The following is a 25,250-nucleotide window of genomic DNA, read 5'->3' on the forward strand; positions in this document are numbered from 1 at the left end:
GTCGACACAACCTCCCAGTGCCCAGGGATAGGCGTTGCAAGTTATACTCTAGGGATATATATGGTTCTTATATAAGGGATTCTCGTATAAATTTCAGAGAGGGCTCATTTGATGGAAAATAGAAAGTTCTAGTTCACTTTTAAAGAGTCAAAAGAGACCGAAGCTTAATCTAGTCCCCCCACGCCCTTTTTCCCCAAACCCATCCGATAAAAATTTTTAGATAGCAATGTTATTATAAAATAGTTCGAACATCAGATAATAAAAACTCCGATGTTGACACAAACCCATTTTTTCACTTTGAAATTGTTACTTTGGTATCAGTTTTGATACTTCGATGAATATTTGATTTTTTTTTAAGTTTGATTTGAAATAAGGAATTTTTAAAAACTTAAATTTTTTTGCAATCAAAAACGAACAAAAATTAATAAAAAAAAAACTTTTCCAAAAATAAGTTTTTCAAAGAAAAATGAAGGCCATTTTAAACTTAAGCTCAGCAGACACAAATACCTTTTAAATTCAAACTCAACACGACCAGAAATTACTATTAAAGAATAAATGAAACCCAAAACGATCAGAAATCAAATAGGCAATCATAGCAAAAACATACAAAAAGTAATAATATGAATGAATAAATAGATCTTAAAGCGAGTAATGCTTAGATTGAATATGAGTTTGAAGCTTAAAATGAAAAAAAAATTTCCTATTGAAGTATAAATGAAACTTAAAACGAACAGAAATTAAATAAACTATCAATGCAAACAAACATACAATAGATATTAATGTAAATCAATGAATAAATCTTAAAACGAGTGAAACTTAAATTGAATATGCAAATCAAGCTTGACACGAACAAAAATCACCACAAAAAGAGTTTGGGTATGACCTCCTTCTCTCACTGAAAAAGTCTAAAACCTACTGCTTCATTGGCACTTTGCTGAAAACCAATTTTATGAAAAATATTTTCTTTTGAACTTAATATTGAAAATTAACATTAAAATTATACTAAAATTTTGAACTGATGAGCTTTCAGCAATTAATTTCATTTTGCATAAAACATTCAGTTTAATTTATTAGCTCTTTTTAAAGTTGTTAAAGACGAATATAGTTTCCCTACAGACAAATGTTTGGATACTGCCTCCTTTTCTAACTGTAAATAAAAAACAAAGGCTTCTGCGTCATTGGCGCTTAACTGTAAACGGATTATATTACAAATATTTTATTTTCCAGTTATTACAGCATTGAAAATAAAAATACAACTACAGTAAAATATATATGGGAACTGATGGATCTTTCAAAGATTTGTATTGTTATTCACCAAATATTGAATCTGGCGCTGCTTATACTTTACCGTACTATTCAAGACGCATATAGTATTCAGAAAAGCGCCAATGACCCAGTAGGTTTTAGACTTATACAGTGAGGGAAAGAGGTCATGCCCAAACTCTTGTTTGTAGTGGTTTTTGTTCGTTTCAAGCTTGATTTGCATATTCAATTTAAGTTTCACTCGTTTTAAGTTTTATTTATTAATTTACATTAATATCTATTGTATGTTTGTTTGCACTGATTGTTTTCTGTTCGTTTTAAGTTTCATTTATACTTCAATAGGAATTTTTTTTTCATTTTAAGCTTGGTATTCATATTCAATCTAAGCATTACTCGCTTTAAGATCTATTTTTTGATTTATACTGATACTTGTTGAATGCTTTTGCTATGATTGCTAATTTTATATCTGTTTGTTTTGGGTTTCATTTACTCTTTAATAGTAATTTCTGGTCGTTTTGAGTTTGAATTTAGAAGGTATTTGTATCTGCTGAGCTTAAGTTCAAAATGGCATTTACTTTTCTTTGAAAAACTTATTTTTCAGAAAGTTTTTTTTAATTAATGCATGATAATACCAAATCTTACTAGGTATTACAAAATCTTGCCTTGCATTATCAAATTCTATAAAGAAATTATGAGTATCCTCTCTAGTAATATCTCAGTATTACAAGTTATTAACAAAATCATGCATTGTATTATCAAAATCTTGCCAAGTGTTTCCAAATCTTGTGTGGTATAATCAAAATCTTTTCGAAATTATCGAACACCGTACATAGCTGTATCAATGTCTTACACAAAATTACCAAATCTTACTAGGTTTTACAAAATCTTTTCCTGCACTATCAAAGTCTCGCAAGGTATTATGAGTATCCACACTGATATTACGTAAGTCTTGGAAGCTATTATACATAATCATGCTAGGTTTTATCAAAATCTTGTCTGAAATTATCAAACACCTTACAGTACAGTATTAATTTCTTACATGATATTACCTAATCTTGCTAGATATTATAAAACTTTTTATTGCATTATCAAAGTCTTGCAGAGATTATGAGTATCCTCTCCGGTATTACATAAGTTATGTAAGTTATTAATAAAATCATGCATGGTATTATGAAAATCTTGCCAAGTGTTTCCAAACCTTTTGTGATCAAAATCTTGTCTGAAATTATCAAACACCATATATTGCAGTATTATTGTCTTACATAATATTGCCAAGTCCTGCTAGGTTATACGAGATGCTTTCTTGAATTATCAAAATCTAGCAGTATGTTTTGATTAACCTCTATGATATTACCTAAGTCTTGAAAGTTCTTAACAAATCATGCATGGTATTATAAAAATCTTGCCAAGTGTGTCCAAATCTTATGTGGTTTACTGTACTGTTTACTGTTTATTTGATTAAATCAAAATAACAAAAAACATATACCCCCAACATAGAGAAAAGCTCGTAAAATTGGGTAAAAAACAAAAAAACAAAACAATAAAAAAACATTTTCTCATCATAACAAAAAAGAGAAAAAAAAAAAAACCTGGTTAAAGAAAAAAACAAAAAACATAACAAACATAAAGAAAACAAACGCTGGACAAGTGAGGCACGGAAGGCTATCCCAACATGGGTAACAAATAAAACAAAAAAAAAAAATAATAATAATAATAAAAAAATTTCTATTCCACCATCACAGGTCAATACATAATTTTAATATTTTCTTCCTTAGAACTGATATTTGCCGAAATGATGCCACAATTTGAATTCTATCTTTCAGCCAATATTTATTTGAAATAAATGGTATTTGGTATCTAATTGAAAATCTAGATCTTTCACAATTAACAAAGGGAATTCGATATGTTCCAGAACACCTAAGAGCCGAAGGAGGGGGCAGAATCAACAGAGATTTTTCATAAAAATGACTACTAGGATCTTGTATTTTAAAATGCCATATTGATATATTAAGTTCTCTTATATGTTTCAGATCTAATAAATTCAAGAAAAGAAATAATGTTTCATTTTCCGATGCATCTCTAAGTTTTGATGGACGATGTAAAAAATTTCCAAGTATTCTCACTGCTTTATTTTGAAGGATCTGTAGGGGTTTTATATGCGTCCAAAAAGTATTTAAATAAATAATTGTGCAATAATTTAAATAAGGAGCAATCAAAGAATGATAAATTATTTTTAAAATTGAAAATGGAAAAACATGTTGCAAACGATACATAGACCCAATATTTTGCGAAAGTTTCACCCTTAAATGATCAATATGAGTTTGAAATGACAAAAGGGGATCAATAAAAACTCCTAAATAACGATACGATTGAACTCTACGTATTTTATGCTCACCAACTTGAAGCTCCTGACATGAAATTTTTTTAGTAGCACGTTTTGAATGACCAAAAACCATAAATTCAGTCTTCTTAAAATTCGGTACTAAATAATTAGAAACAAACCATCGATTAACTGAACTAACAGTGTTAAACAAATTTTGAATTAATGTAGATGAATCCTTCGCTTTAACAGAAACAGCTGTGTCATCTGCAAATAAAATTGCAAGACCATTATTTCCCTGCAAACATCGTGGAAGATCATTAATATACATCAAAAATAAAAGCGGACCTAATACCGATCCTTGTGGGACACCACTATCTTCAAGATCATTTAAACTAGACAAATGTCCATCAACATCTACCACGATTTTACGTCCATAAAGGTATGATCTTATTATATCTAGTCCTTTCCCTCTTATACCGGAATTTTCCATTTTATCAAAAAGAATTTCATGGTTTAAAGTGTCAAATGCTTTTTTAACATCATAAAAAACAGTAGATACATGATAATTACTATCTAAGCAGTCATTTATTTCTAATACAAGAGCTGCAAATGCTTGTTCCGTCGAATGGCCTGCCCTAAATCCAAACTGATATTTGGTAAAAAAATTTATTTTATCTAGATAATTAGTAATCCTTCCTTTTAAAATTTTTTCCAATACTGTAGACAATGGTGATAAAATTGCAATAGGACGATAATTATTTGTATCAGATTTATCTCCTTTTTTATGCAATGGTATTACACGAGCAATTTTCCATCTTTTAGGAAATGTACCTGAGAAAATACATAAATTTAAAATATGAAGCAATGGTTCAAAAATTACACCTGCAATATTTTTTAGCAAATTAGTTGAAAGTTCATCATATCCCAATGAATTACCATTTTTTAAATTCTTAATGACCTTTTGAAATTCTGCAAAAGTAACCGGGGCCATAAATATGCTCGTATCTTCAGTGGGCGGTAGATATTTTTTATGCGACCTTGGGGAAGAAAGGTCAACTTCTCCTGAAACAACAGATGATCCAATACTAGCAAAATATTCACTAAACTTCTTAGCAACAGCTTGTGGTCCTCTAAATTCTTTACCATTAATATAAAATAACACTTCAGGGTGTAACAACTTTTTATTTCTTCCAATTTTATCATTAATCAAACTCCAAGTTTTTCTAGGGGAATCTGAATTTCGAAAATATTTTTCATAATAAAGTCTTTCACTTACTCTAAGGATCCTTACCAGCATATTCTTATAATTTTTAAAACGCGTTATATTTATTTCCGTGGGATATTTTATTCTAATTTTATATAAACAATTTTTCTCATTAATAGATCTCAAAAGTGATTCATTTATCCAAGGTTTTTTTGGGGTAAGTTTCTTTCCTCTCGGGCTCTTATATGGGCAAAAAAGATCAAGCTTTTCATTCATAATATAATAAAATTTATCTAATGATTGGTTCGGATCCTTCTCATCAATTACAGGACTCCAATCAACATCACCAAGCCCTTCTTTTAACCTTAACACATTTTTATGTGAAAAATCTCTACGCTTGGTTTGATTTTTTTTATTATGCGGAAAATTTATAAGAAAATCAGACATAATTATACAGTGGTCAGATGAATCATCAGGAATAATAAATGTATTAACAGCACTATAAGGTGAAAAAATATTATCAATAAGTGAAAATGATGTATCAGCTATTCTAGAGGGCACAAAACATACGGGGTTTAGTCCATAAGATAGTGGACCCTCCAAAAACTGCAAAATATTTCTATCTATTCTATTCTGATCTGCAGATAGGAGTTTCATTAAATCAATATTAAAATCACCCATAACTAAATAAGGAGTATTAAGACTAGCTAATTTATCCAACATACTTTCAAAATGATTTTTAAATTCTATCTGGCTGGATGACGGAGTACGGTAAATAACTGCAATTAAAAACTTCCGATTATTTGGAAAAGAGCATTCAACTACACAAGATTCAAAAATGGTATAATCAAAATCTTGTCTGAAATTATCAAACACCTTACATATTGCACCTTGCAGTATTACACCTTGCAGTATTAATTTCTTACATGATATTATCAAATTTTGCTATGTATTACAAAATCTGGTCCTGCATTATCCAAGTCTTGCAAGACATTGTGTGTATCCTCTGGTATTATCTGATATAACAAATTATGATGAAAATCATGCATGGTATTATCAAAATCGTGCCAAGTGTTTCTAAATCTTGTGTGATAAAGTCAAAATGAGTATCCTCTCCGGTATTACCTAAGTCTTGCAAGTTATTAACAAAATCATGCATGGTATTTCCAAAATCTTGCCAAGTGTTTCCGATTTGGTAGTACCTAGAAAGATTTGGTAATATAATGTTAGACATTAATACTGTAATGTAAGGTGTTTGATAGTTTCAGACAAGATTTTGATTACACCACATAAGAGTTGGAAAAACATGGCAAGATTTTGATAATACCATGCATGATTTTGTTAATAACTTGCAAGACTTACTGCAACGTAAGGTGTTTGATAATTTTGGACAAGATTTTGATTATTTCACACAAGATTTGGAAACATTTGGCACGATTTTGATAATACCATGTATGCTTTTGTTAATAATTTGTAATACTGAGGTAATACAAGAGGATAGTAGAAAGGGGGGTCCGACTCTGGAACGAACCACGTGGTTTATAGTTTTTGTCAGTGAGAATTTGAAAAACAGGAATTTTGTCACATTTATGTCTGTTTTCATGGATGGTTATGTGTGTTGATCGATTTATTTGATGTTTTTCATGGATGGTTATGGATGAAAAACCAACAAAGAGAAAAATCTCTAAAAAAAACAAACAAACGAGACTGTGGCCAGTGGAGAGAAAAGAAAAACAACATAAACAAAACAACACGGATATTTCGCCTTTATAAAAACAAGGCGTATAAAGAACGAAAGACAAAAAAAAAAACGGATAAAACTAAAAACCAATAAAACCACCACCAAAAAAAAAAAAAAAAAAAAAAAAATTTCAACATGGCCAACCAAGCAAAACGTATGGTAAATTTACTAAAAATGTTGACATTACTTTTGTACCCACGTTTACATGAGGAAAAATAAAAAAACTTTAAATTTATTTAATTGCTATTTTGTGAAATAATCAATTTGTTAGCTATTACTGAAGCAAATCGTTTTGGTCTAACAGGTAAAATAGTCCCCTGGTGATTATTTAAAATCTTTACTCCCTTATTGATAATTGATTCACTCTTTAGAAGGTTATCATAAATTGGGTCAATATTTAAATTACCCGTGTCCCTATTTATGGAAAGGTTAGCAAACATATGTTTTTTAATTTTTATGGCTTCCCTGGCCCATTGGGTGTACCTCTTATCATTAGAAATAACCAAGGCTTCATCAAATTTTAAAAAATGATCTGGTTGAAGCCAAATATGCTCTGCTAAAGCTGAAACGAAAGTTTCTGGAGGCTTGCTTAATTGTAGGGTTTTTTTCTATTGAATTTCGGTGTTCAATAAACCTTTCAACAAATTGTTGGTGAGTCCTACCAATATAGAACTTCCCACAAGAACACGGAATTTTATACACCCCACTTACTAAATTTCCCCGAGTTAAATCCTTACCAGAACTAAAAAAACTACTCATTGGCCTCAGCGATTTTTAGTTTTATCTTGTTTGTTTTTTTGTCTTTCGTGCTGTAGACGCCTTGTTTGTATACAGGCGAAATATCCACGTTGTTTTGTTTCTGTTGTTTTCTTTTCTCTCAACTGGTCAAAGTCTTGTTTTTTTGTTTTTTGTTAGAGATTTTTCTCTTTGTTGATTTTTTTTAATGGCTGTCCAGTTCGGCTTAAGATCTTTCATTGGTTATGGATGATTTATGGTTTTTGTCAGTGAGAATTTGAAAAACAGGAACTTTCTCACTTTTATGTCTGTTTTTATGGTTTTTGTCAGTGAGAATGGAAAAACAGGAACTTTCTCACTTTAATGGATTATTGAGTCTAATGGGGGCAGGTCAATGACACTTCCTTCTTGTTGTTCCTCGATGCAAATGTTATGATCCAGAAATAGTATTTCTTGTTGTTGCTCGAGATATATATATATATATATATATATATATATATATATATATATATATATATATATATATATATATATATATATATATATATATATATATAGAGTCCCTAGGGAGAACACGTGGTTAATGGGGTCAATGACCTAAATTTCCAAGGTCGATATTGTTGTTGTTAATGTTTTGGCCATGTGCATAGAGTCATTAGGGAGAACACGTGGTTAATTAAAGCGATAGGGAATTTGGAACACCTGTGCTGTCAGTCATTAATCAAATTGTTTCCGGGCAAAGTTTAATAATATCTGACAGGTACTGTCAATCATTAATCAAATTTTTTCCAGGCGAAGTTTAATAATGTCTGACAGGTGATGTCAAGATTGATTGATATGTCACGAAATGGGAATTAATTTGTTGTTTCTAAGGGGAATTATTGATTCACGAAAGGGGAATTAATTTGATGTTTCTAAGGGGAAGGTGGGGAAGAGATATATTGATTGCGTAATCGAAGGGAGAGAAGTCCCGAGAAATTTATTACATAATCGGTAGAACCCTATAAGGAGCTCGTGACGGGAATCCATTTATGGGCATAGAATGACGTAATCAACTAGAAAAAATGGATTTCTGAGAAATTGATTACATAATCGGTAGAACCCTATCAGAAGGTCATGACGGGGATCCATTTATGGGCATAGAATGACGTAATCAACAAGGAAAAATGGATTTATGAGAAATTGATTACATAATCGGTAGAACCCTATCAGAAGGTCATGACGGGAATTCATTTATGGGCATAGAATGACTTAGTCGACTAAGACAATTGGATTTCTGAGAAATTGATTACATAATCGGTAGAACCCTATCAGGAGGTCCTTACGGGAATCCATTTATGGTCATAGAATGACGTAATCAACTAGGACAAATGGATTTCTGAGAAATTGATTACATAATCGGTAGAACCCTATCAGAAGGTCATGACGGGAATTCATTTATGGGTATAGAATGACGTAATCGACTAAGACAAGCAAGTTGCTTTCTTAATGTCCCTCCTAAACCCATTTTGCAACTTGAAGTACTTATCTTTTTCACCCACAACTATACTTTTACAGCTTTTTGGATACCTCAACACCAAGAAATACTTTTCAAAGAAAATTTCAGAGAAAGTTACTTTCTTAATGTCCCTCCAAACTCATTTTACAAGTTGAAGTTCCCATCCTTTTCACCCGCAACTTTACTTTACAGCTTTTTGAATGCCCCAACTCCAAGCAATACTTTTCAAAAGGCATTTCAGAACCAGTTATTTTCTTAATGTCCCTTCTAAACCTATTTTCCAACTTGAAGTACCCATCCTTCTCACCCACAACTTTACTTTACAGCTTTTGAATGCCCCAACACCAAGAAATACTTTTCAAAAGGCATTTCAGAACCAGTTCTTTTCTTAATGTCCCTCCCAAACCCATTTTACAAGTTGAAGTACCCATACTTTTCAACCACAACATTACTTTACAGCTCTTGAAGGCCAAAACACCAAGCAATACTTTTCAAAAGGCATTTCAGAACAAGTTATTTTCTTAATGTCCCTTCTAAACCTATTTTCCAACTTGAAGTACCCATCCTTCTTACACACAATTTTACTTTACAGCTTTTGAATGCTCCAACACCAAGCAATACTTTTCAAATGACTTTTCAGAACCAGTTTTTTTCTTAATGTCCCTCCTAAACCCATTTTACAAGTTGAAGTACCCATCTTTTTCACCTACAACAGTACTTTACAGCTTTTTGGTTACCTCAACACCAAGAAATACTTTTCAAAGACCATTTCAGAGCAAGTTCGTTTCTTAGTGACCATCCCAAACTCATTTACAAATTGAAGTACCCATCCTTTTAGTTTAGAGTTTTAGTTTGGTTTAGTTTTAGTTAAAAGTTTAGAGTTTTTAGCTTAGAGCCTTAGCTTAGAGTTGTTGTTAGAGTTTTAGTTTAGTTTAGTTTTAGTTAAGAGTTTAGAGTTTTTAGCTTAGAGTCATAGCTTAGAGTTTTATTTAGAGTTCTAGTTTATTTTAGCTACAGTTAAGAATTTAGAGTTTTAGCTTAGAGTCATAGCTTAGAGTTTTACTTAAAGCTGAAGTTTGGTTAAGTTTTAGTTAATAGTTTCAAGTTTTAGCATAGAGTCTTAGCTTAGAGTTTTTGTTAGAGTTCTAGTTTAGTTTAGTTTTAGTTAAGAGTTTAGAGTTTTTAGCTTAGAGTCTTAGCTTAGAGTTTTAGTTAGAGTTGAAATTTAGTTTAGTTACAGATAAAAGTTTCGAGTTTTAGCTTGGAGTCATACCTTAGAGTTTTACTTAAAGTTTTAGTTTGGCTAAGTTTTAATTAAGAGTTTAGAGTTTTTAGCTTAGAGTCTTAACGTAGACTTTTTTTGTTAGAATTCTAGTTTATTTTAATTTTAGTTAAGAGTTTGATGTTTTACCTTTGAGTTTAGTTTAGTTAAGAGTTTGGTGTTTTAGCTTAGAGTCTTAGCATAGAGTTTTTGTTAGAGTTCTAGTTTATTTTAGTTTTAGTTAAGAGTTTAGAGTTTTTAGCTTAGAGTCTTAGCGTAGAATTTTAGTTTGGTTTAGTTTTAGTTAAAAGTTTAGAGTTTTTAGCTTAGAGTCTTAGATTAGAGTTTTTGTTAGAGTTCTAGTTTAGTTTAGTTTTAATTAAGAGTTTAGAGTTTTTAGCTTAGAGTCTTAGCTTAGAGTTTTATTTAGAGTTCTAGTTTATTTTAGTTTAGTTACATTTAAGAATTTAGAGTTCTAGCTTAGAGTCTTAGCTTAGAATTTTACTTTAAGTTTTAGTTTGGTTAAGTTTTAGTTAAGAGTTTCGAGTTTTAGATTAGAGTCTTAGCTTAGAGTTTTTGTTAGAGTTCTAGTTTAGTTTAGTTTTAGTTAAGAGTTTAGAGTTTTTTAGCTTAGAGTATTATCTTATAGTTTTAGTTAGAGTGGAAGTTTAGTTTAGTTACAGCTAAGAGTTTGATGTTTTACCTTAGAGTCATAGCTTAGAGTTTTAGTTAGAGTTCTAGTTTAGTTTAGTTTTAGTTAAGAGTTTAGAATTTTAGCTTAGAGTCTTAACTTAGAGTTTTTGTTAGAGTTCTAGTTTATTTTAGTTTTAGTTAAGAGTTTAGAGTTTTTAGCTTAGAGTATTAGCTTAGAGTTTTTGTTAAAGTTCTAGTTTAGTTTAGTTTTAGTTAAAAGTTTAGAGTTTTTAGCTTAGAGTCTTAGCTTAGAGTTTTATTTAGAGTTTTAGTTTAGTTTAGTCTTAACTTAGAGTTTTTTGATAGAGTTCTAGTTTAGTTTAATTTTAGTTAAGAGTTTGGTGTTTTACCTCTGAGTTTCAGTTAGAGTTCTAGTTTAGTTTAGTTTTTGTTAAGAGTTTGGTGTTTTACATTAGAGTCATAGATTAGAGTTTTAGATAGAGTTCTATTTTAGTTTAGTTTTAGTTAAGAGTTTAGAATTTTGGCTTAGAGTTTTAGCTTAGAGTTTTTGTTAGAGTTCAAGTTTATTTTAGTTTTAGTTAAGAGTTTAGAGTTTTTAGCTTAGAGTCTTAGTTAGAGTTTTAGTTTGAGTTCTAGTTTAGTTTAGTTTTAGTTAAGAGTTTAGAATTTTATCATATAGTCTTAGCTTAGACTTTTTTTTAGAGTTCTAGTTTATTTTAGTGTTAGTTAAGAGTTTAGAATTTTTAGCTTAGAGTCTTAGTTTAGAGTTTTTGTTGAAGTTATAGTTTAGTTTAGTTTTAGTTAAAAGTTTAGAGTTTTTATATTAGAGTCTTAGGTTAGAGTTTTTGTTAGAGTTCTAGTTTAGTTTAGTCTTAACTTAGATTTTTTTTATAGAGTTCTAGTTTAGTTTAATTTTAGTTAAGAGTTTGATGTTTTACCTTTGACTTTCAGTTAAGAGTTATAGTTTAATTTAGTTTTAGTTTAGATTTTGGTTTTTTACTTTATAGTACTTGCGATGAGTCTTAGTTAAAGGTCTAGTTCAGCCTAGTTATAGTTCATAATACATAATTTTAGCTTTGAGTCTTGGCTTAGAACTATAGTTAGAGCTCTATTTTATTTTAGTTTTATTTAAGAGTTTAAAGTTTTTAGCTTAGAGTCTTAGCTTATATTTTATGTTGAAGTTCTAGCTTAGTTTACTTTTAGTTAATAGTTTAGATTTTTAGATTAGAGTCTTAGCTTATAGTTTTTTTTAGAATTGAAGTTTAGTTTAGTAATAGTTAAGAGTTTAGAGTTTTAGCTTAGACTCATAGCTTAGAGTTTTACTTAAAATTGTAGTTTATTTAATTTTTAGTTAAGAGTTTTGAGTTTTAGCTTAGAGACTTAGCTTAGAGTTATAGTTTCCTTTAGTTTTAGTTAAGAGTTTAGAGTTTTTTAGCTTAGAGTCTTAGCTTAGAGTTTTTGTTAGTGTTCTAGTTTAGTTTAGTTATAGTTAAGAATTTAGAGTTTTAGCTTAGAGTCATAGCTTAGAGTTTTAGTTAAAGTTATAGTTTAGTAAAGTTATAGTTAATAGTTTAGATTTTTACCTTAGTGTCATAGCTTAGAGTTTTTGTTAGAGTTCTAGTTCAGTTTAGTTTTAGTTAAGAGTTTAGAGTTTTAGCTGAGTCTTAGCTTAGAGTTTTTGTTAGAGTTCTAGTTTAGTTTAGTTTTACTTTAGAGTTTTAGATTAGACTTAGAGTTTCAATTAGAGTTCTAGTTTGGTTTATTTAAATTTATGAATTTAGAGTTTTAGATTAGTGTCATAGCTTTTATTTTTACTTATAGTTATAGGTTGGTTTAGTTTTAGTTAAGAGTTTCGAGTTTTATCTTAGAGTCATAGCTTAGAGTTTTTATTAAAGACATTGTTTAGTTTAGTTTTATTTTATATTTTCTGGTTTTAACTTCGAGTCGTAGTTTATAGTTTTTTTTGTATTCTAGTTTAGCTTAGTTTTAGTTTATAGTTTCAGATAAGAATTATAGTTTCAATTAGAGTTATATTTTTGTATAGTTTTAGTTAAGAGTTTAGAGTTTTACCATAGAGTCTTAGCTTAGAGTTTTAGTTAGAGTTAAAGTTTGGTTAAGTTTTAGTTAAGAGTTTATAGTTTTAGCTGAGTATTAGCGTAGAGTTTTAGTTAGATTTATAGTTTAGTTTTAGTTAAGAGTTTAGAGTTTTACCTTGGAATCTTAGCTTAAAGTTTTTATTAGAGTTCTAGTAAAGTTTAATTTTGGTTTAGAGTTTGATGTTTTACCTTTGAGTTTCAGTTAGAGTTATAGTTTAATTTAGTTTTAGTTACGAATTTAGTGTTTTACCTTAGAGTCATAGCTTAGAGTTTTAGCTAAAGTTTAGTTTAGTTTTAGTTAAGAATTTAGATTTTTAGCTTAGAGTCATAGCTTAGAGTTTTTGTTAGAGTTCTAGCTTAGTTTAATTTTAGTTAAAAATTTGATGTTTTACCTTTGAGTTTCAGTTAGAGTTCTAGTTTAGTTTAATTTTATTTAAGATTTTAGTGTTTTACCTTAGAGTCATAGCTTAGAGTTTTAGTTAGAGTTCTAGTTTAGTTTTAGTTAAGAGTTTAGAGTTTTAAATTATAGTCTTAGCTTAGAGTTTTTGTTAGAGTTCTGATTTAGTTTAATTTTAGTTAAGAATTTGATGTTTTACCTTTGAGTTTCAGTTAGAGTTCTAGTTTAGTTTAATTTTAGTTAAGAGTTTATTGTTTTACCATAGAGTCTTAGCTTAGAGTTTTAGTTAGAGTTCTAGTTTAGTTTGGTTTTAGTTAAGAGTTTAGAATTTTAGCTTAGAGTCTTAGCTTAGAGTTTTTGTTAGAGTTCTAGTTTATTTTAGTTTTAGTTAAGAGTTTAGAGTTTTTAGCTGAGTCTTAGCTTAGAGTTTTTGTTAGAGTTCTAGTTTAGTTTTAGTTAAGAGTTTAGAGGTTTACCTTAGAGTCTTAGCTTAGAGTTTTTGTTAGAGTTCTAATTTAGTTTAATTTTAGTTAATAACTTTATGTTTTTACCTTAGATTTTCTTTGAGATTTATTTATTTTTTGTCTTTGTTTTTTGAATTTTTATTATGTAATAATTTAATTTGATGTTTTTTTATTTTAGATTTAAATTTCATTCTTATTTATTTTGTTTTATTATTTACATATATCACAAGCTGTGAGTGTTTGATATTTCTCTAGGTTTGTTTATTTTTATTTATGTAGCTTAAGTGTCAAATTTGATATTCTCTTATAGTTCTAGTTTATTTTAATTTTAGTTAAGAGTTTAGTGTTTTACCTTAGAGTCTTAGCTTAGAGTTTTAGTTAGAGTTCTAGTTTAGTTTAGTTTTAGTTAAGAGTTTAGAATTTTAGCTTAGAGTCTTAGCTTAGAGTTTTTGTTAGAGTTATATTTTATTTTAGTTTTAGTTAAGAGTTTAGATTTTTTAGCTTAGAGTATTAGCTTAGAGTTTTTTTTGAAGTTATAGTTTAGTTTAGTTTAAGTTAATAGTTTAGAGTCTTAGCTTAGATTTTTTGTTATAGCTGAAGTTTAGTTTAGTAATAGTTAAGAGTTTAGAGATTTTTGCTTAGAGTCTTAGCTGAGATATTTTGTTAGAGTTGAAGTTTAGTTTAGTAATAGTTAAGAGTTTAGAGTTTTATCTTAGAGTCTTAGCTTAGAGTTATAGTTAGAGTTAAAGTTTAGTTTAGTTAAAGTTAAGAATTTAGATTTTTATCTTAGTTTAATAGCTTAGATTTTTAATTAAAGTTCTAGTTTGGTTAAGTTTTAGTTAACAGTTTAGAGTTTTAACTGAGTCGTAGCTTAGAGTTTTTGTTAGAGTTCTAGTTTAGTTTAGTTTTACTTAAGAGTTTAGAGTTTTACCTTAGAGTCATAGATTAGAGTTTTTGTTAGATTTGAATTTTAGTTTAGTTATAATTAATAATTTAAAGTTTTTAGATTATAGTCGTAGTTTAGAGTTTTTGTTGGAGTTCTAGTTTAGTTTAGTTAAGAGTTTAGAGTTTTATAATAGAGTCTTAGCTTAGAGTTTTTGTTGAAGTTTAAATTTAGTTTATTAATAGTTGAGAATTTAGAGTTTTTATCTTAGAGTCTTAGCTTAGAGTTTTACTTAGAGTTCTAGTTTAGTCTAGTTTTAGTTAAGAGTTTAGAGTTTTATCTTAGAGTCTTAGCTTAGAGTTTTTGTTGAAGTTCAAGTTTAGTTTAGTTAAGAGTTTAGAGTTCTACCTTAGAGTCTTAGCTTAGAGTTTTACTTAGAGTTGAAGTTTATTTTAGTTACAGTTAAGGGTTTAGAGTTTTAGCTTGGAGTCTTAGCTTAGAGTTTTAGTTAGAGTTCTAGCTTAGTTTAGTTTTAGTTAAGAGTTTAGAGTTTTACCTTAAAGTCTTAGGTTAGAGTTTTAGTTAGAGTTCTAGTTTAGTTTAGTTTTAGTTAAGAGTTTTAAGTTTTACATTAAAGTCTAAGATTAGAGTTTTAGTTACGATTGAATTTTCGTTTAGTTTAGTTATAGTTAAGAGTTTATAGTTTTAGCTTAGAGTCGTAGCTTAGAGTTTTAGTTAGAGTTATTGTTTAGTATAGTTTTAGTTAAGAGTTATAGCTTAGAGGTTTAGCCTAGAATCTTAGCTTAGAGATTTAGTTAGAGTTGAAGTTTAGTCTAAACTAGAATAACCACAAAATTCCACAATATTGCATAGAAATACCAAAACCATAGGATAGGTTAGGTTAGGTTAGAGGTTAGGTATCTCCACGTTTAAGTTAGAGGTTAGGTTTCTCCACGTTTAAGTTAGGTTAGGTTAGGTTAGCTTAACATGATCACTCATGATAATCTAACCTAATCTAACTGTTACAAGGTCGACATGGGGGGATAGATAGCTTTTTGCACCGCGGGACCCGGGAAGCGCCGGTGGGCCCGGGAAGCACCACGGGAAGCGCCGCGAGATTAGGTTAGGTTAAGTCAGATTAGGTAAGTTAGGTTAGGTTAGCTAAGTTAGGTTAGGTTAGCTAGTAAACATCTCTCCATGTTTAAGTTAGGTTAGGATAGGTTAGGCTAGATTAAGTTATGTTAGGTTAGGTTAAGTTAGCTGAGGTTAGGTTAGCCTACGTACGCGCGCGTACGTAGGCTAACCTAACCTAACTTAACCTGACCTAACATAAAACTCTAAACTCTTAACTAAACTAAACTAGAACTCCAACAAAAAGTCTAAACTACGACTCTAAGCTAATAACTCTAAATTCTTAATTATAACTAAACTAAACTACAAATCTAACAAAAACTATAATATAATACACCGATGAAAACCTATAAAATAATAAAAAAAACTAAACTAGAACTATCACAACAACTATAATATACGACTCATCAAAAAATCTAAGAATAAAAATAAAACTTAAAAAAAATAGAAATTTTATTCAAAATATAAGCACTTAAACTAAGCTACAACTCTAATTTCTTAACTAAAACTAAACTAAATTTCAACTCTAACTCAAACTATAATCTGAGAATATAATCTATAACTATAAAATATTAAATTTTACTAAACTACACTTCAACTCTAACAAAAAATCTAAGCTATGATTTTAAGCAAAAAACTCTAAACTCTTAACGATAACTAAAATAAAATAAAGATTGAACAAAAACTCTAAGCTAAAACTCTAAACTATTAACTAAAACTAAACTAAACTAGAACTTCAACAAAAACTCAAAGCTAATAATATAATCTAAAAACTCTAAAATATTAAATAAAACTAAACTAAACTATAAAAACTACAAAAACTCTAAGCTATGACTCTAAGCTAAAATTCAAAACTCTTACCTAAAACTAAACTATACGATAACTCTCACTAAAACTCTAAGCTAAGACTCTAAGGTAAAACGCTAAACTCTTAACTAAAAGTAAACTAAACTGGAACTCTAACTGAAACTTAATGTTAAAACATCAAATTCTTAACTAAAATTAAACTAAACTAGAACTCTAACAAAAACTCTAAGCTAAGACTCTAAGGTAAAACTCTAAACTCTTAACTAAAACTAAACTAAACTAGAACTCTAACTAAAACTCTAAGCTATGACTCTAAGTTAAAACTATAAACACTTAACTAAAAGTAAACAAAACTACAACTCTAACTGAAACTCAAATTTAAAACATCAAATTCTTAACTAAAATTAAACTAAACTAGAACTCTAACAAAAACTCTATGCTAAGACTCTAAGTTAAAACTCTAAACTATTAACTAAAAATAAAATAGAACTCTAAAAAAAACTTTAAGCTAAGACTCATCTAAAATCTAAACTTTTAATTAAAACTTAACCAAACTATAACTTTAAGTCAAACTCTAAGCTAAGACTCAAATCTAAAACTCTAAATTCTTAACTATAACTACACTGAACTTTAACTCTAAATAAAACTCTAAGCTAAGACAATGGTAAAACTCTAAACTCTTAACTAAAACTAAATTAAACTAGAGCTCTAAATAAAACTAAGCTAAGACTATAATCTAAAAACTCTAAACTCTTAACTAAAACTAAACTAAAATAGAACTCTAATTTAAACTCTAAGTCTTAGCTAAAACTCTAAACTAAAAATAAACTAAACTAGAACTTCAACAAAAACTCTAAACTAAGACTCTAAGCTAAAACTCTAAACTCTTAACTAAAACTAAACTAAACTAGAACTCTAACAAAAACTCTAAGCTCAGCTAAAACTCGAAACTCTAACTAAAACTTAACCAAACTATAACTTTAAGTAAAAATCTATAGACTACTAAACTCTAAATTCATAACTTAACTAACCAAACTAGAACCTAATTGAAACTCTCTAAGCTAAAACTCTAAACTAAAACTAAACTAACTAGAACCTAACAAAACTCAAGCTAAGACTCAGCTAAACTCGAAACTCTTAACTAAAACTAAACTGAACTAGAACTCTAACAAAAACTCTAAGCTATGACACTAAGGTAAAACTCTAAACTCTTAACTATAACTTTACTAAACTATAACTTTAACTAAAACTCTAAGCTATGACTAAGCTAAAACTCTAAATTCTTAATCATAACTAAACTAAACTAGAACACTAACAAAAACTCTAAGCTAAGACTTAAAGCTAAAAAACTCTAAACTCTTAACTAAAACTAAACTAAACTATAACTCTAAGCTAAGTCTCTAAGCTAAAACTCGAAACTCTTAACTAAAACTTAACTAAACTACAACTTTAAGTAAAACTCTAAGCTATGAGTCTAAGCTAAAACTCTAAACTCTTAACTATTACTAAACTAAACTTCAAGTCCTACAAAAACTCTAAGCTAAGACTCTAAGCTAAAACTCTAAACTATTACCTAAAACTAAACTAAGCTAGAACTTCAACAAAAACTCTAAGATAAGACACTAATCTAAAAACACCAAATTCTTAACTAAAACTAAAATAAACTATAACTCTAGAAAAAGATCTAAGCTAAGACTCTAAGCTAAATCCCTAAACTGTTAACTAATGCTAATTTAAACTAAAACTGTAAAAAAAAGACCAAGTTATGCCTCTAAGGTAAAACATTAAACTCTTAACTAAAACTAAACTAAAATATAACTCTAACTGAAACTCAAAGGTAAGACATCAGACTCTTAATTAAAATTAAACTAAACTAGAACTCTATAAAAAAAAAAAATCTAAGTTAAGACTAAACTAAACTAGAACTCTAACAAAAACTCTAAGCTAAGACTCTAAGCTAAAAACTCTAAACTTTTAACTAAAACTAAACTAAACTAGAACTTCAACAAAAACTCTAAACTATGACTCTAAGCTAAAAATTCTAAACTCTTAACTAAAACTAAAATAAACTAGAACTCTAACAAAAAGTCTAAGCTAAGACTCTATGATAAAATTCTAAACTCTTAACTAAAACTAAACTAAACTAGAACTCTAACAAAAACTCTAAACTAAGACTATAAGATAAAAACTCTAAACTCTTAACTAAAACTAAAATAAACTTGAACTATAACAAAAACTCTAAGCTAAAACTCTAAGCTAAAATTCTAAACTCTTAACTAAAACTAAAATAAACTAGAACTCTAACTAAAACTCTAAGCTAAGACTCTAAGGTAAAACACCAAACTCTTAACTAAAACTAAACTAAACTAGAACTCTAACTGAAACTCAAAGGTAAAACATCAAACTCTTAACTAAAATTAAACTAAACTAGAACTCTATCAAAAAACTCAAAGTTAAGACTAAACTAAACTAGAACTCTAACAAAAACTCTAAGCTAATACTCTAAGCTAAAAACTCTAAACTTTTAACTAAAACTAAACTAAACTAGAACTATAACAAAAACTCTAAGCTAAGACTCTAAGCTAAAAACTCTAAACTCTTAACTAAAACTAAAATAAACTAGAACTCTAACAAAAACTCTAAGTTAAGACTCTAAGATAAAATTCTAAACTCTTAAATAAAACTAAACTAAACAAGAACTCTAACTAAAACTCTAATCTATGACTCTAATTTAAAACATCAAACTCTTAGCTGTAACTAAACTAAACATCAACTCTAACTAAAACTCTAAGATAAGACTCTAAGCTAAAAAACTCTAAACTCTTAACTAAAACTAAACTAAACTAGAACTCTAACAAAAACTCTAAGCTAAGACTCTAAGCTAAAACTCGAAACTCTTAACTAAAACTTAACCAAACTATAACTTTAAGTAAAATTCTAAGCTAAGACTCTAAGCTTAAACTCTAAATTCTTAACTGTAAATAAACTAAAATAAACTATAACTATAACTAAAACTCTAAGCTAAAAACTCTAAACTCTTAAATAAAAATACACCAAACTAGAACTCTAACAAAAACTCTAAGCTAAGACTCTAAGCTAAAAACTCTAAACTTTTAACTAAAACTAAACTAAACTAGAACTCTAACAAAAACTCTATGCTAAGACTCTAAGCTAAAACACCAAACTCTTAACTAAACTAAACTAGAACTCTAACTGAAACTCAAAGGTACAACATCAAACTCTTAAATAAAATTAAACTAATCTAGAATTGTAACAAAAAAAGTATAAGTTAAGACTCTAAGCTAAAAAGCGAAACTCTTAACTAAAACTTAGCCAAACTAAAACTTTAAGTCAAACTCTAAGGTATGACTCCAAGCTAAAACTCGAAACTCTTAGCTGTAACTAAACTAAATTTCAACTCTAACTAAAACTCTAAGCTAAGACTCTAAGCTAAAAACTCTAAACTCTTAACTAAAACTAAACTAAACTAGAACTCTAACAAAAACTCTAAGCGTAGACTCTAAGCTAAAACTCGAAACTCTTAACTAAAACTTAACCAAACTATAACTTTAAGTAAAATTCTAAGCTCAGACTCTAAGCTAAAACTCTAAATTCTTAACTGTAACTAAACTAAACTAGAACTCTAAATAAAACTCCAAGCTAAGACTCTAAGCTAAAAACTCTAAACTCTTAATTAAAACTAAACTAAACTAAAACTCTAACAAAAACTCTAAGCTAAGACTCTAAGTTAAAAACTCTAAACTTTTAACTAAAACTAAACCAAACTAAAACTCTAAGCTAAAAGGATGGGTACTTCAATTTGTAAATGGGTTTGGGATGGTCACTAAGAAAGGAACTTGCTCTGAAATGGTCTTTGAAAAGTATTTATTGGTGTTGAGGTAACCAAAAAGCTGTAAAGTACAGTTGTAGGTGAAAAAGATGGGTACTTCAACTTGTAAAATGGGTTTAGGAGGGACATTAAGAAAAGAACTGGTTCTTAAATGTCATTTGAAAAGCATTGCTTGGTGTTGGAGCATTCAAAAGCTGTAAAGTAAAATTGTGTGTAAGAAGGATGGGTACTTCAAGTTGGAAAATAGGTTTAGAAGGGACATTAAGAAAATAACTTGTTCTGAAATGCCTTTTGAAAAGTATTGCTTGGTGTTGTGGCCTTCAAGAGCTGTAAAGTAATGTTGTGGTTGAAAAGTATGGGTACTTCAACTTGTAAAATGGGGTTGGGAGGGACATTAAGAAAAGAACTGGTTCTGAAATGCCTTTTGAAAAGTATTTCTTGGTGTTGGGGCATTCAAAAGCTGTAAAGTAAAGTTGTGGGTGAGAAGAATGGGTACTTCAAGTTGGAAAATAGGTTTAGAAGGGACATTAAGAAAATAACTTGTTCTGAAATGCCTTTTGAAAAGTATTGCTTGGAGTTGGGGCATTCAAAAAGCTGTAAAGTAAAGTTGCGGGTGAAAAGGATGGGAACTTCAACTTGTAAAATGAGTTTAGAGGGACATTAAGAAAGTAACTTGCTCTGAAATGGTCTTTGAAAAGTATTTCTTGGTGTTGAGGTATCCAAAAAGCTGTAAAGTATAGTTGTGGGTGAAAAAGATAAGTACTTCAAGTTGGAAAATGGGTTTAGGAGGGACATTAAGAAAGTAACTTGCTTGTCTTAGTCGATTACGTCATTCTATACCCATAAATGAATTCCCGTCATGACCTTCTGATAGGGTTCTACCGATTATGTAATCAATTTCTCAGAAATCCATTTGTCCTAGTTGATTACGTCATTCTATGTCCATAAATGGATACCCGTTAGGACCTCCTGATAGGGTTCTACCGATTATGTAATCAATTTCTCAGAAATCCAATTGTCTTAGTCGACTACGTAATTCTATGTCCATAAATGAATTCCCGTCATGACCTTCTGATAGGGTTCTACCGATTATGTAATCAATTTCTCAGAAATCCTTTTGTCCTAGTTGATTACGTCATTCTATGTCCATAAATGGATCCCCGTCATGATCTTCTGATAGGGTTCTACCGATTATGTAATTAATTTCTCAGAAATCCTTTTGTCTTAGTTGATTACGTCATTCTATGCCCATAAATGGATTCCCGTCACGAGCTCCTTATAGGGTTCTACCGATTATGTAATCAATTTCTCGGGAATTCTCTCCCTTCGATTACGCAATCAATATATCTATTCCCCACCTTCCCCTTAGAAACATCAAATTAATTCCCCTTTCGTGAATCAATAATTCCCCTTAGAAACAACAAATTAATTACCATTTCGTGACAGATCAATCAATCTTGACATCACCTGTCAGACATTATTAAACTTCGCCTGGAAACAATTTGATTAATGATTGACAGTACCTGTCAGACATTATTAAACTTTGCCCGGAAACAATTTGATTAATGACTGACAGCACAGGTGTTCCAAATTCCCAATCGCTTTAATTAACCACGTGTTCTCCCTAATGACCCTATGCACATGGCCAAAACAACAACAACAACAATATCGACCATGGAAATTTAGGTCATTGACCCCATTAACCACGTGTTCTCCCTAGGGACTCTATATATATATATATATATATATATATATATATATATATATATATATATATATATATATATATATATATATATCTCGAGCAACAACAACAAATACTATTTCTGGATCATAACATTTGCATCGAGCAACAACAAGAAGGAAGTGTCATTGACCCTGTCCCCATTAGACTCAATAATCCATTAAAGTGAGAAAGCTTCTGTTTTTCAAATTCTCACTGACAAAAACCATAAAAACAGACATAAATGTGAGAAAGTTCCTGTTATTCAAATTCTCACTGACAAAAACCATAAATCATCCATAACCATCCATGAAAAACATCAAATAAATCGACCAACACACATAACCATCCATGAAAACAGACATAAATGTGACAAAATTCCTGTTTTTCAAATTCTCACTGACAAAAACCATAAACCACGTGGTTCGTTCCGGAGTCGGACCCCCCTTTCTACTGAGGATAGACATAATGTCTTGCAAGACTTTTATAATGCAGGACCAGATTTTGTAAAACATAGCAAGATTTGGTATATCATTTAAGACATTAATACTGCAATGTAAGGTGTTTGATAATTTCAAACAAGATTTTCATTATAACATATAAATTTGGAAACACCTGGAAATATTTTGATAATGACATGCATGATTTTGTTAATAACGTGCATGACTGAGGTAAAACCAGAGAGTGTAATTAGAAAATTAAAAACAGAATTTGGATAACAATAGACACATCAAAAGAATTGGCTTTTTATGCTTATTCCAGATACATGAAATATGTTAATTTAATATTACCCATCAAAAGCTACGAGTCTGAGAAAATTTGTCCGATTTTCAAAAAAGGGAGGAAACACCCACAAAAAGGGATCAAGGGATCTTATTGAAAACCACAGGTCAGCTCCTTAAGAAAAACTTATCAAACAGACAATGAATCTGAATCTGAATCTGAATCTGTTGAATCTGAATAAGCATTGTTAGAGAATTATGGCAAAAAAAATAACTTCATCATAAAGAGCGAGGGTTGAGGAAGGTGCAGCCTCCCTCACATACGGAATAATCTCTGTTCGTTTTAAGTTTTTAATGTTACTCCTTTTTTTCACTTGAACAAACTTTATTTATTTGGTAGACTACCAAGACCTGGGACTGTATATTCATACTTGTTTTGCCCAGTTGTGTTCGCCGAGTGTGCGATGCTCGGCTTTTTCCATGTGCTATTTTTCTGTATAGACCTATACGAGTATTTCTTTATTTAATTATCACTTTGTATATTATTTTTATTGTTTTAAACTATCGTTTTAGTTTCACTCCTCTCTATGTAGCAATTTTGTGTCGTTGTTTCTTGCATTTGGCAAAGAGCCTTAGAACTTCTTGTTTTACTAATATAAAATTGTTCTCTCAGAACTGACATTACACTTTTTGCTTTCAGCAAGTCATAGACTCTGTGATGTCAACCGGAAGCCAAAAACAACTGCACAGATGGTAAGTAATCTAAAATTTAGAAAAATCAAGTAAAATTAAATTTTGAAAATCAAATGGAAACAAAAAAGAATCCAAATCCACTTTTATATCAAATACCATAACCACGGGGAATCAGGGCAGTAGATCACTATCAAGATATTTTTTTTATTTTAATAATTTTTTCCTTAGCAAGTAGCCTTAATTATTGCGAAATAGTGACTAAAAACAGTCACAATGTGAAATAGTCACCCTACTTAGGAGGCCGTCAGAGCTGCGCGTACTGCCCCAGAACCCTCAATGTGCTACCTGCAATTTTAAATGTATTTTTTACATTTTATTTGTTTTCAAATGTTAATGATACCTCCCCCCCTCCCTCTCAAGAATATGTAAAAGCTTTCCGTAAGTGATTTCCATTTTAACTCTTTGGGCTCCTTTAGAGTCAGGGCTTATGCATAAAACTTTTAGTCAAAACTTTGGTTTTGGTCCTCCCTCCCTCATCCTCCTCGTAGGGTGCATCCTTCCTGCAATCGATTCTGTTCTCATTTCTTTTATTTAAACTTAACACTTTTTTAAACTTTAGGGAAAACGTAGGTTAATCTAGACAAGTCTAGAGTAGCGCGTTGCTCTAGAGTTGTCTGAATTACCATTAGTTTATCCTAAAGTTTCCCAGATTTCCAATTTGTTTAGTGTAGATACAGATTTTTAACTTTTTGTTCGCTTAATTTGAGCTTTTTCAATTTTTTTTCAAGTAGATACGTCGTTTTTTCAATTTGTCAAGGTTTTTTCGCCAGTTTCAGTTTTTTACTAAGGTTTTCGAGGTTTTTCAAATTTTACTTTAAAGATTTCTTTATATTTCACATTTTGTTGAACAAAAACTCAGATTTTGAGTTTTTCGTATATGTTTTTCGCTGTTTTTCAATTTTGTACAGTTTTAAAGGATTTTCAATTTTTGTGGGATTTTTTTTCAGTTTTTTCCTGAAGTTTTCAAATATTTTAAAATTTTGCTGCAAAGATTTCCCTATATTTCAAATATCCTAGAACGAAAACAAAGATTTCTAATTGTTCCATCATATTTTTTGCCGTTTTACAATTCCCGTTAAAAAACTTTAAAATGCATCATTTTTACATGGAAATATTTTTACCATTTTCAAATTTTGTCATGCAGTAACAAACTTTTTTAGTTTTTTGCCAAAGTTTTTCAGTGTTTTTCAAAAACTAGTAGTTGGGACGGTAGCAATCAGCCCTGCGAGACTTTTCCATAAAAAAGTTATTTTCTATTGTCCGTAATTTTGCGAATGGATAAACAGTAAATGGTGATATTCTCCCTCCCACTTGTTGAATAGAATCTTACAGGGACCAAAATGAGAAAAATTGGGATTTAAGGGGTACACCCGAGACAATATAATTTTGCGTAAAATAGACCAAAAATACACGCTAAAAAGTACTTTTGGCTAAAAAATCGAACTTCTAAGGTTTAGGATGGCGTCTTGATTATTCACGGCTGGGAAATATGTTCTGACATCGCACGCAAAAGATGGTTCATTTGTTATGGAGAAAGGAATTTTGGGCCAGAGGATAAAATTCCAAAAAGGACAATAAAATAACTTTTTTGCCTAAAAATGGAATTCCTAAGGCTTTTTCGAGCGTATGAAGCTAAATATAAAATAGAATTCAAATTGGAAAAAATAAGTGAAGGTGATTTTTCGGGAAAGGGAATATATTATAAAAATCCAGAATAAAAAGAACCTAAAAAATGCGATGTCAGG

The 25,250-nt window shown here is 29.6% G+C and overlaps 1 protein-coding gene across 1 annotated transcript in view; it reads left to right on the forward strand.

Annotated features, from left to right (window-relative positions):
* The window catches only part of sick (sickie), a 374,025-nt gene that overhangs the window by 17,126 nt on the left and 331,649 nt on the right, over positions 1–25,250 (forward strand). The window contains exon 3 of the mRNA XM_089107071.1: positions 23,453–23,505. Coding sequence (XP_088963197.1) covers positions 23,453–23,505 — 53 coding nt within the window. The remainder of the gene's footprint in view (positions 1–23,452; positions 23,506–25,250) is intronic.

This window comes from Artemia sp. Qi Xiang Cuo, chromosome 21, assembly GCF_049724085.1.
Source record: "Artemia sp. Qi Xiang Cuo chromosome 21, ASM4972408v1, whole genome shotgun sequence".
Lineage (NCBI taxonomy): Eukaryota > Metazoa > Arthropoda > Branchiopoda > Anostraca > Artemiidae > Artemia > Artemia sp. Qi Xiang Cuo.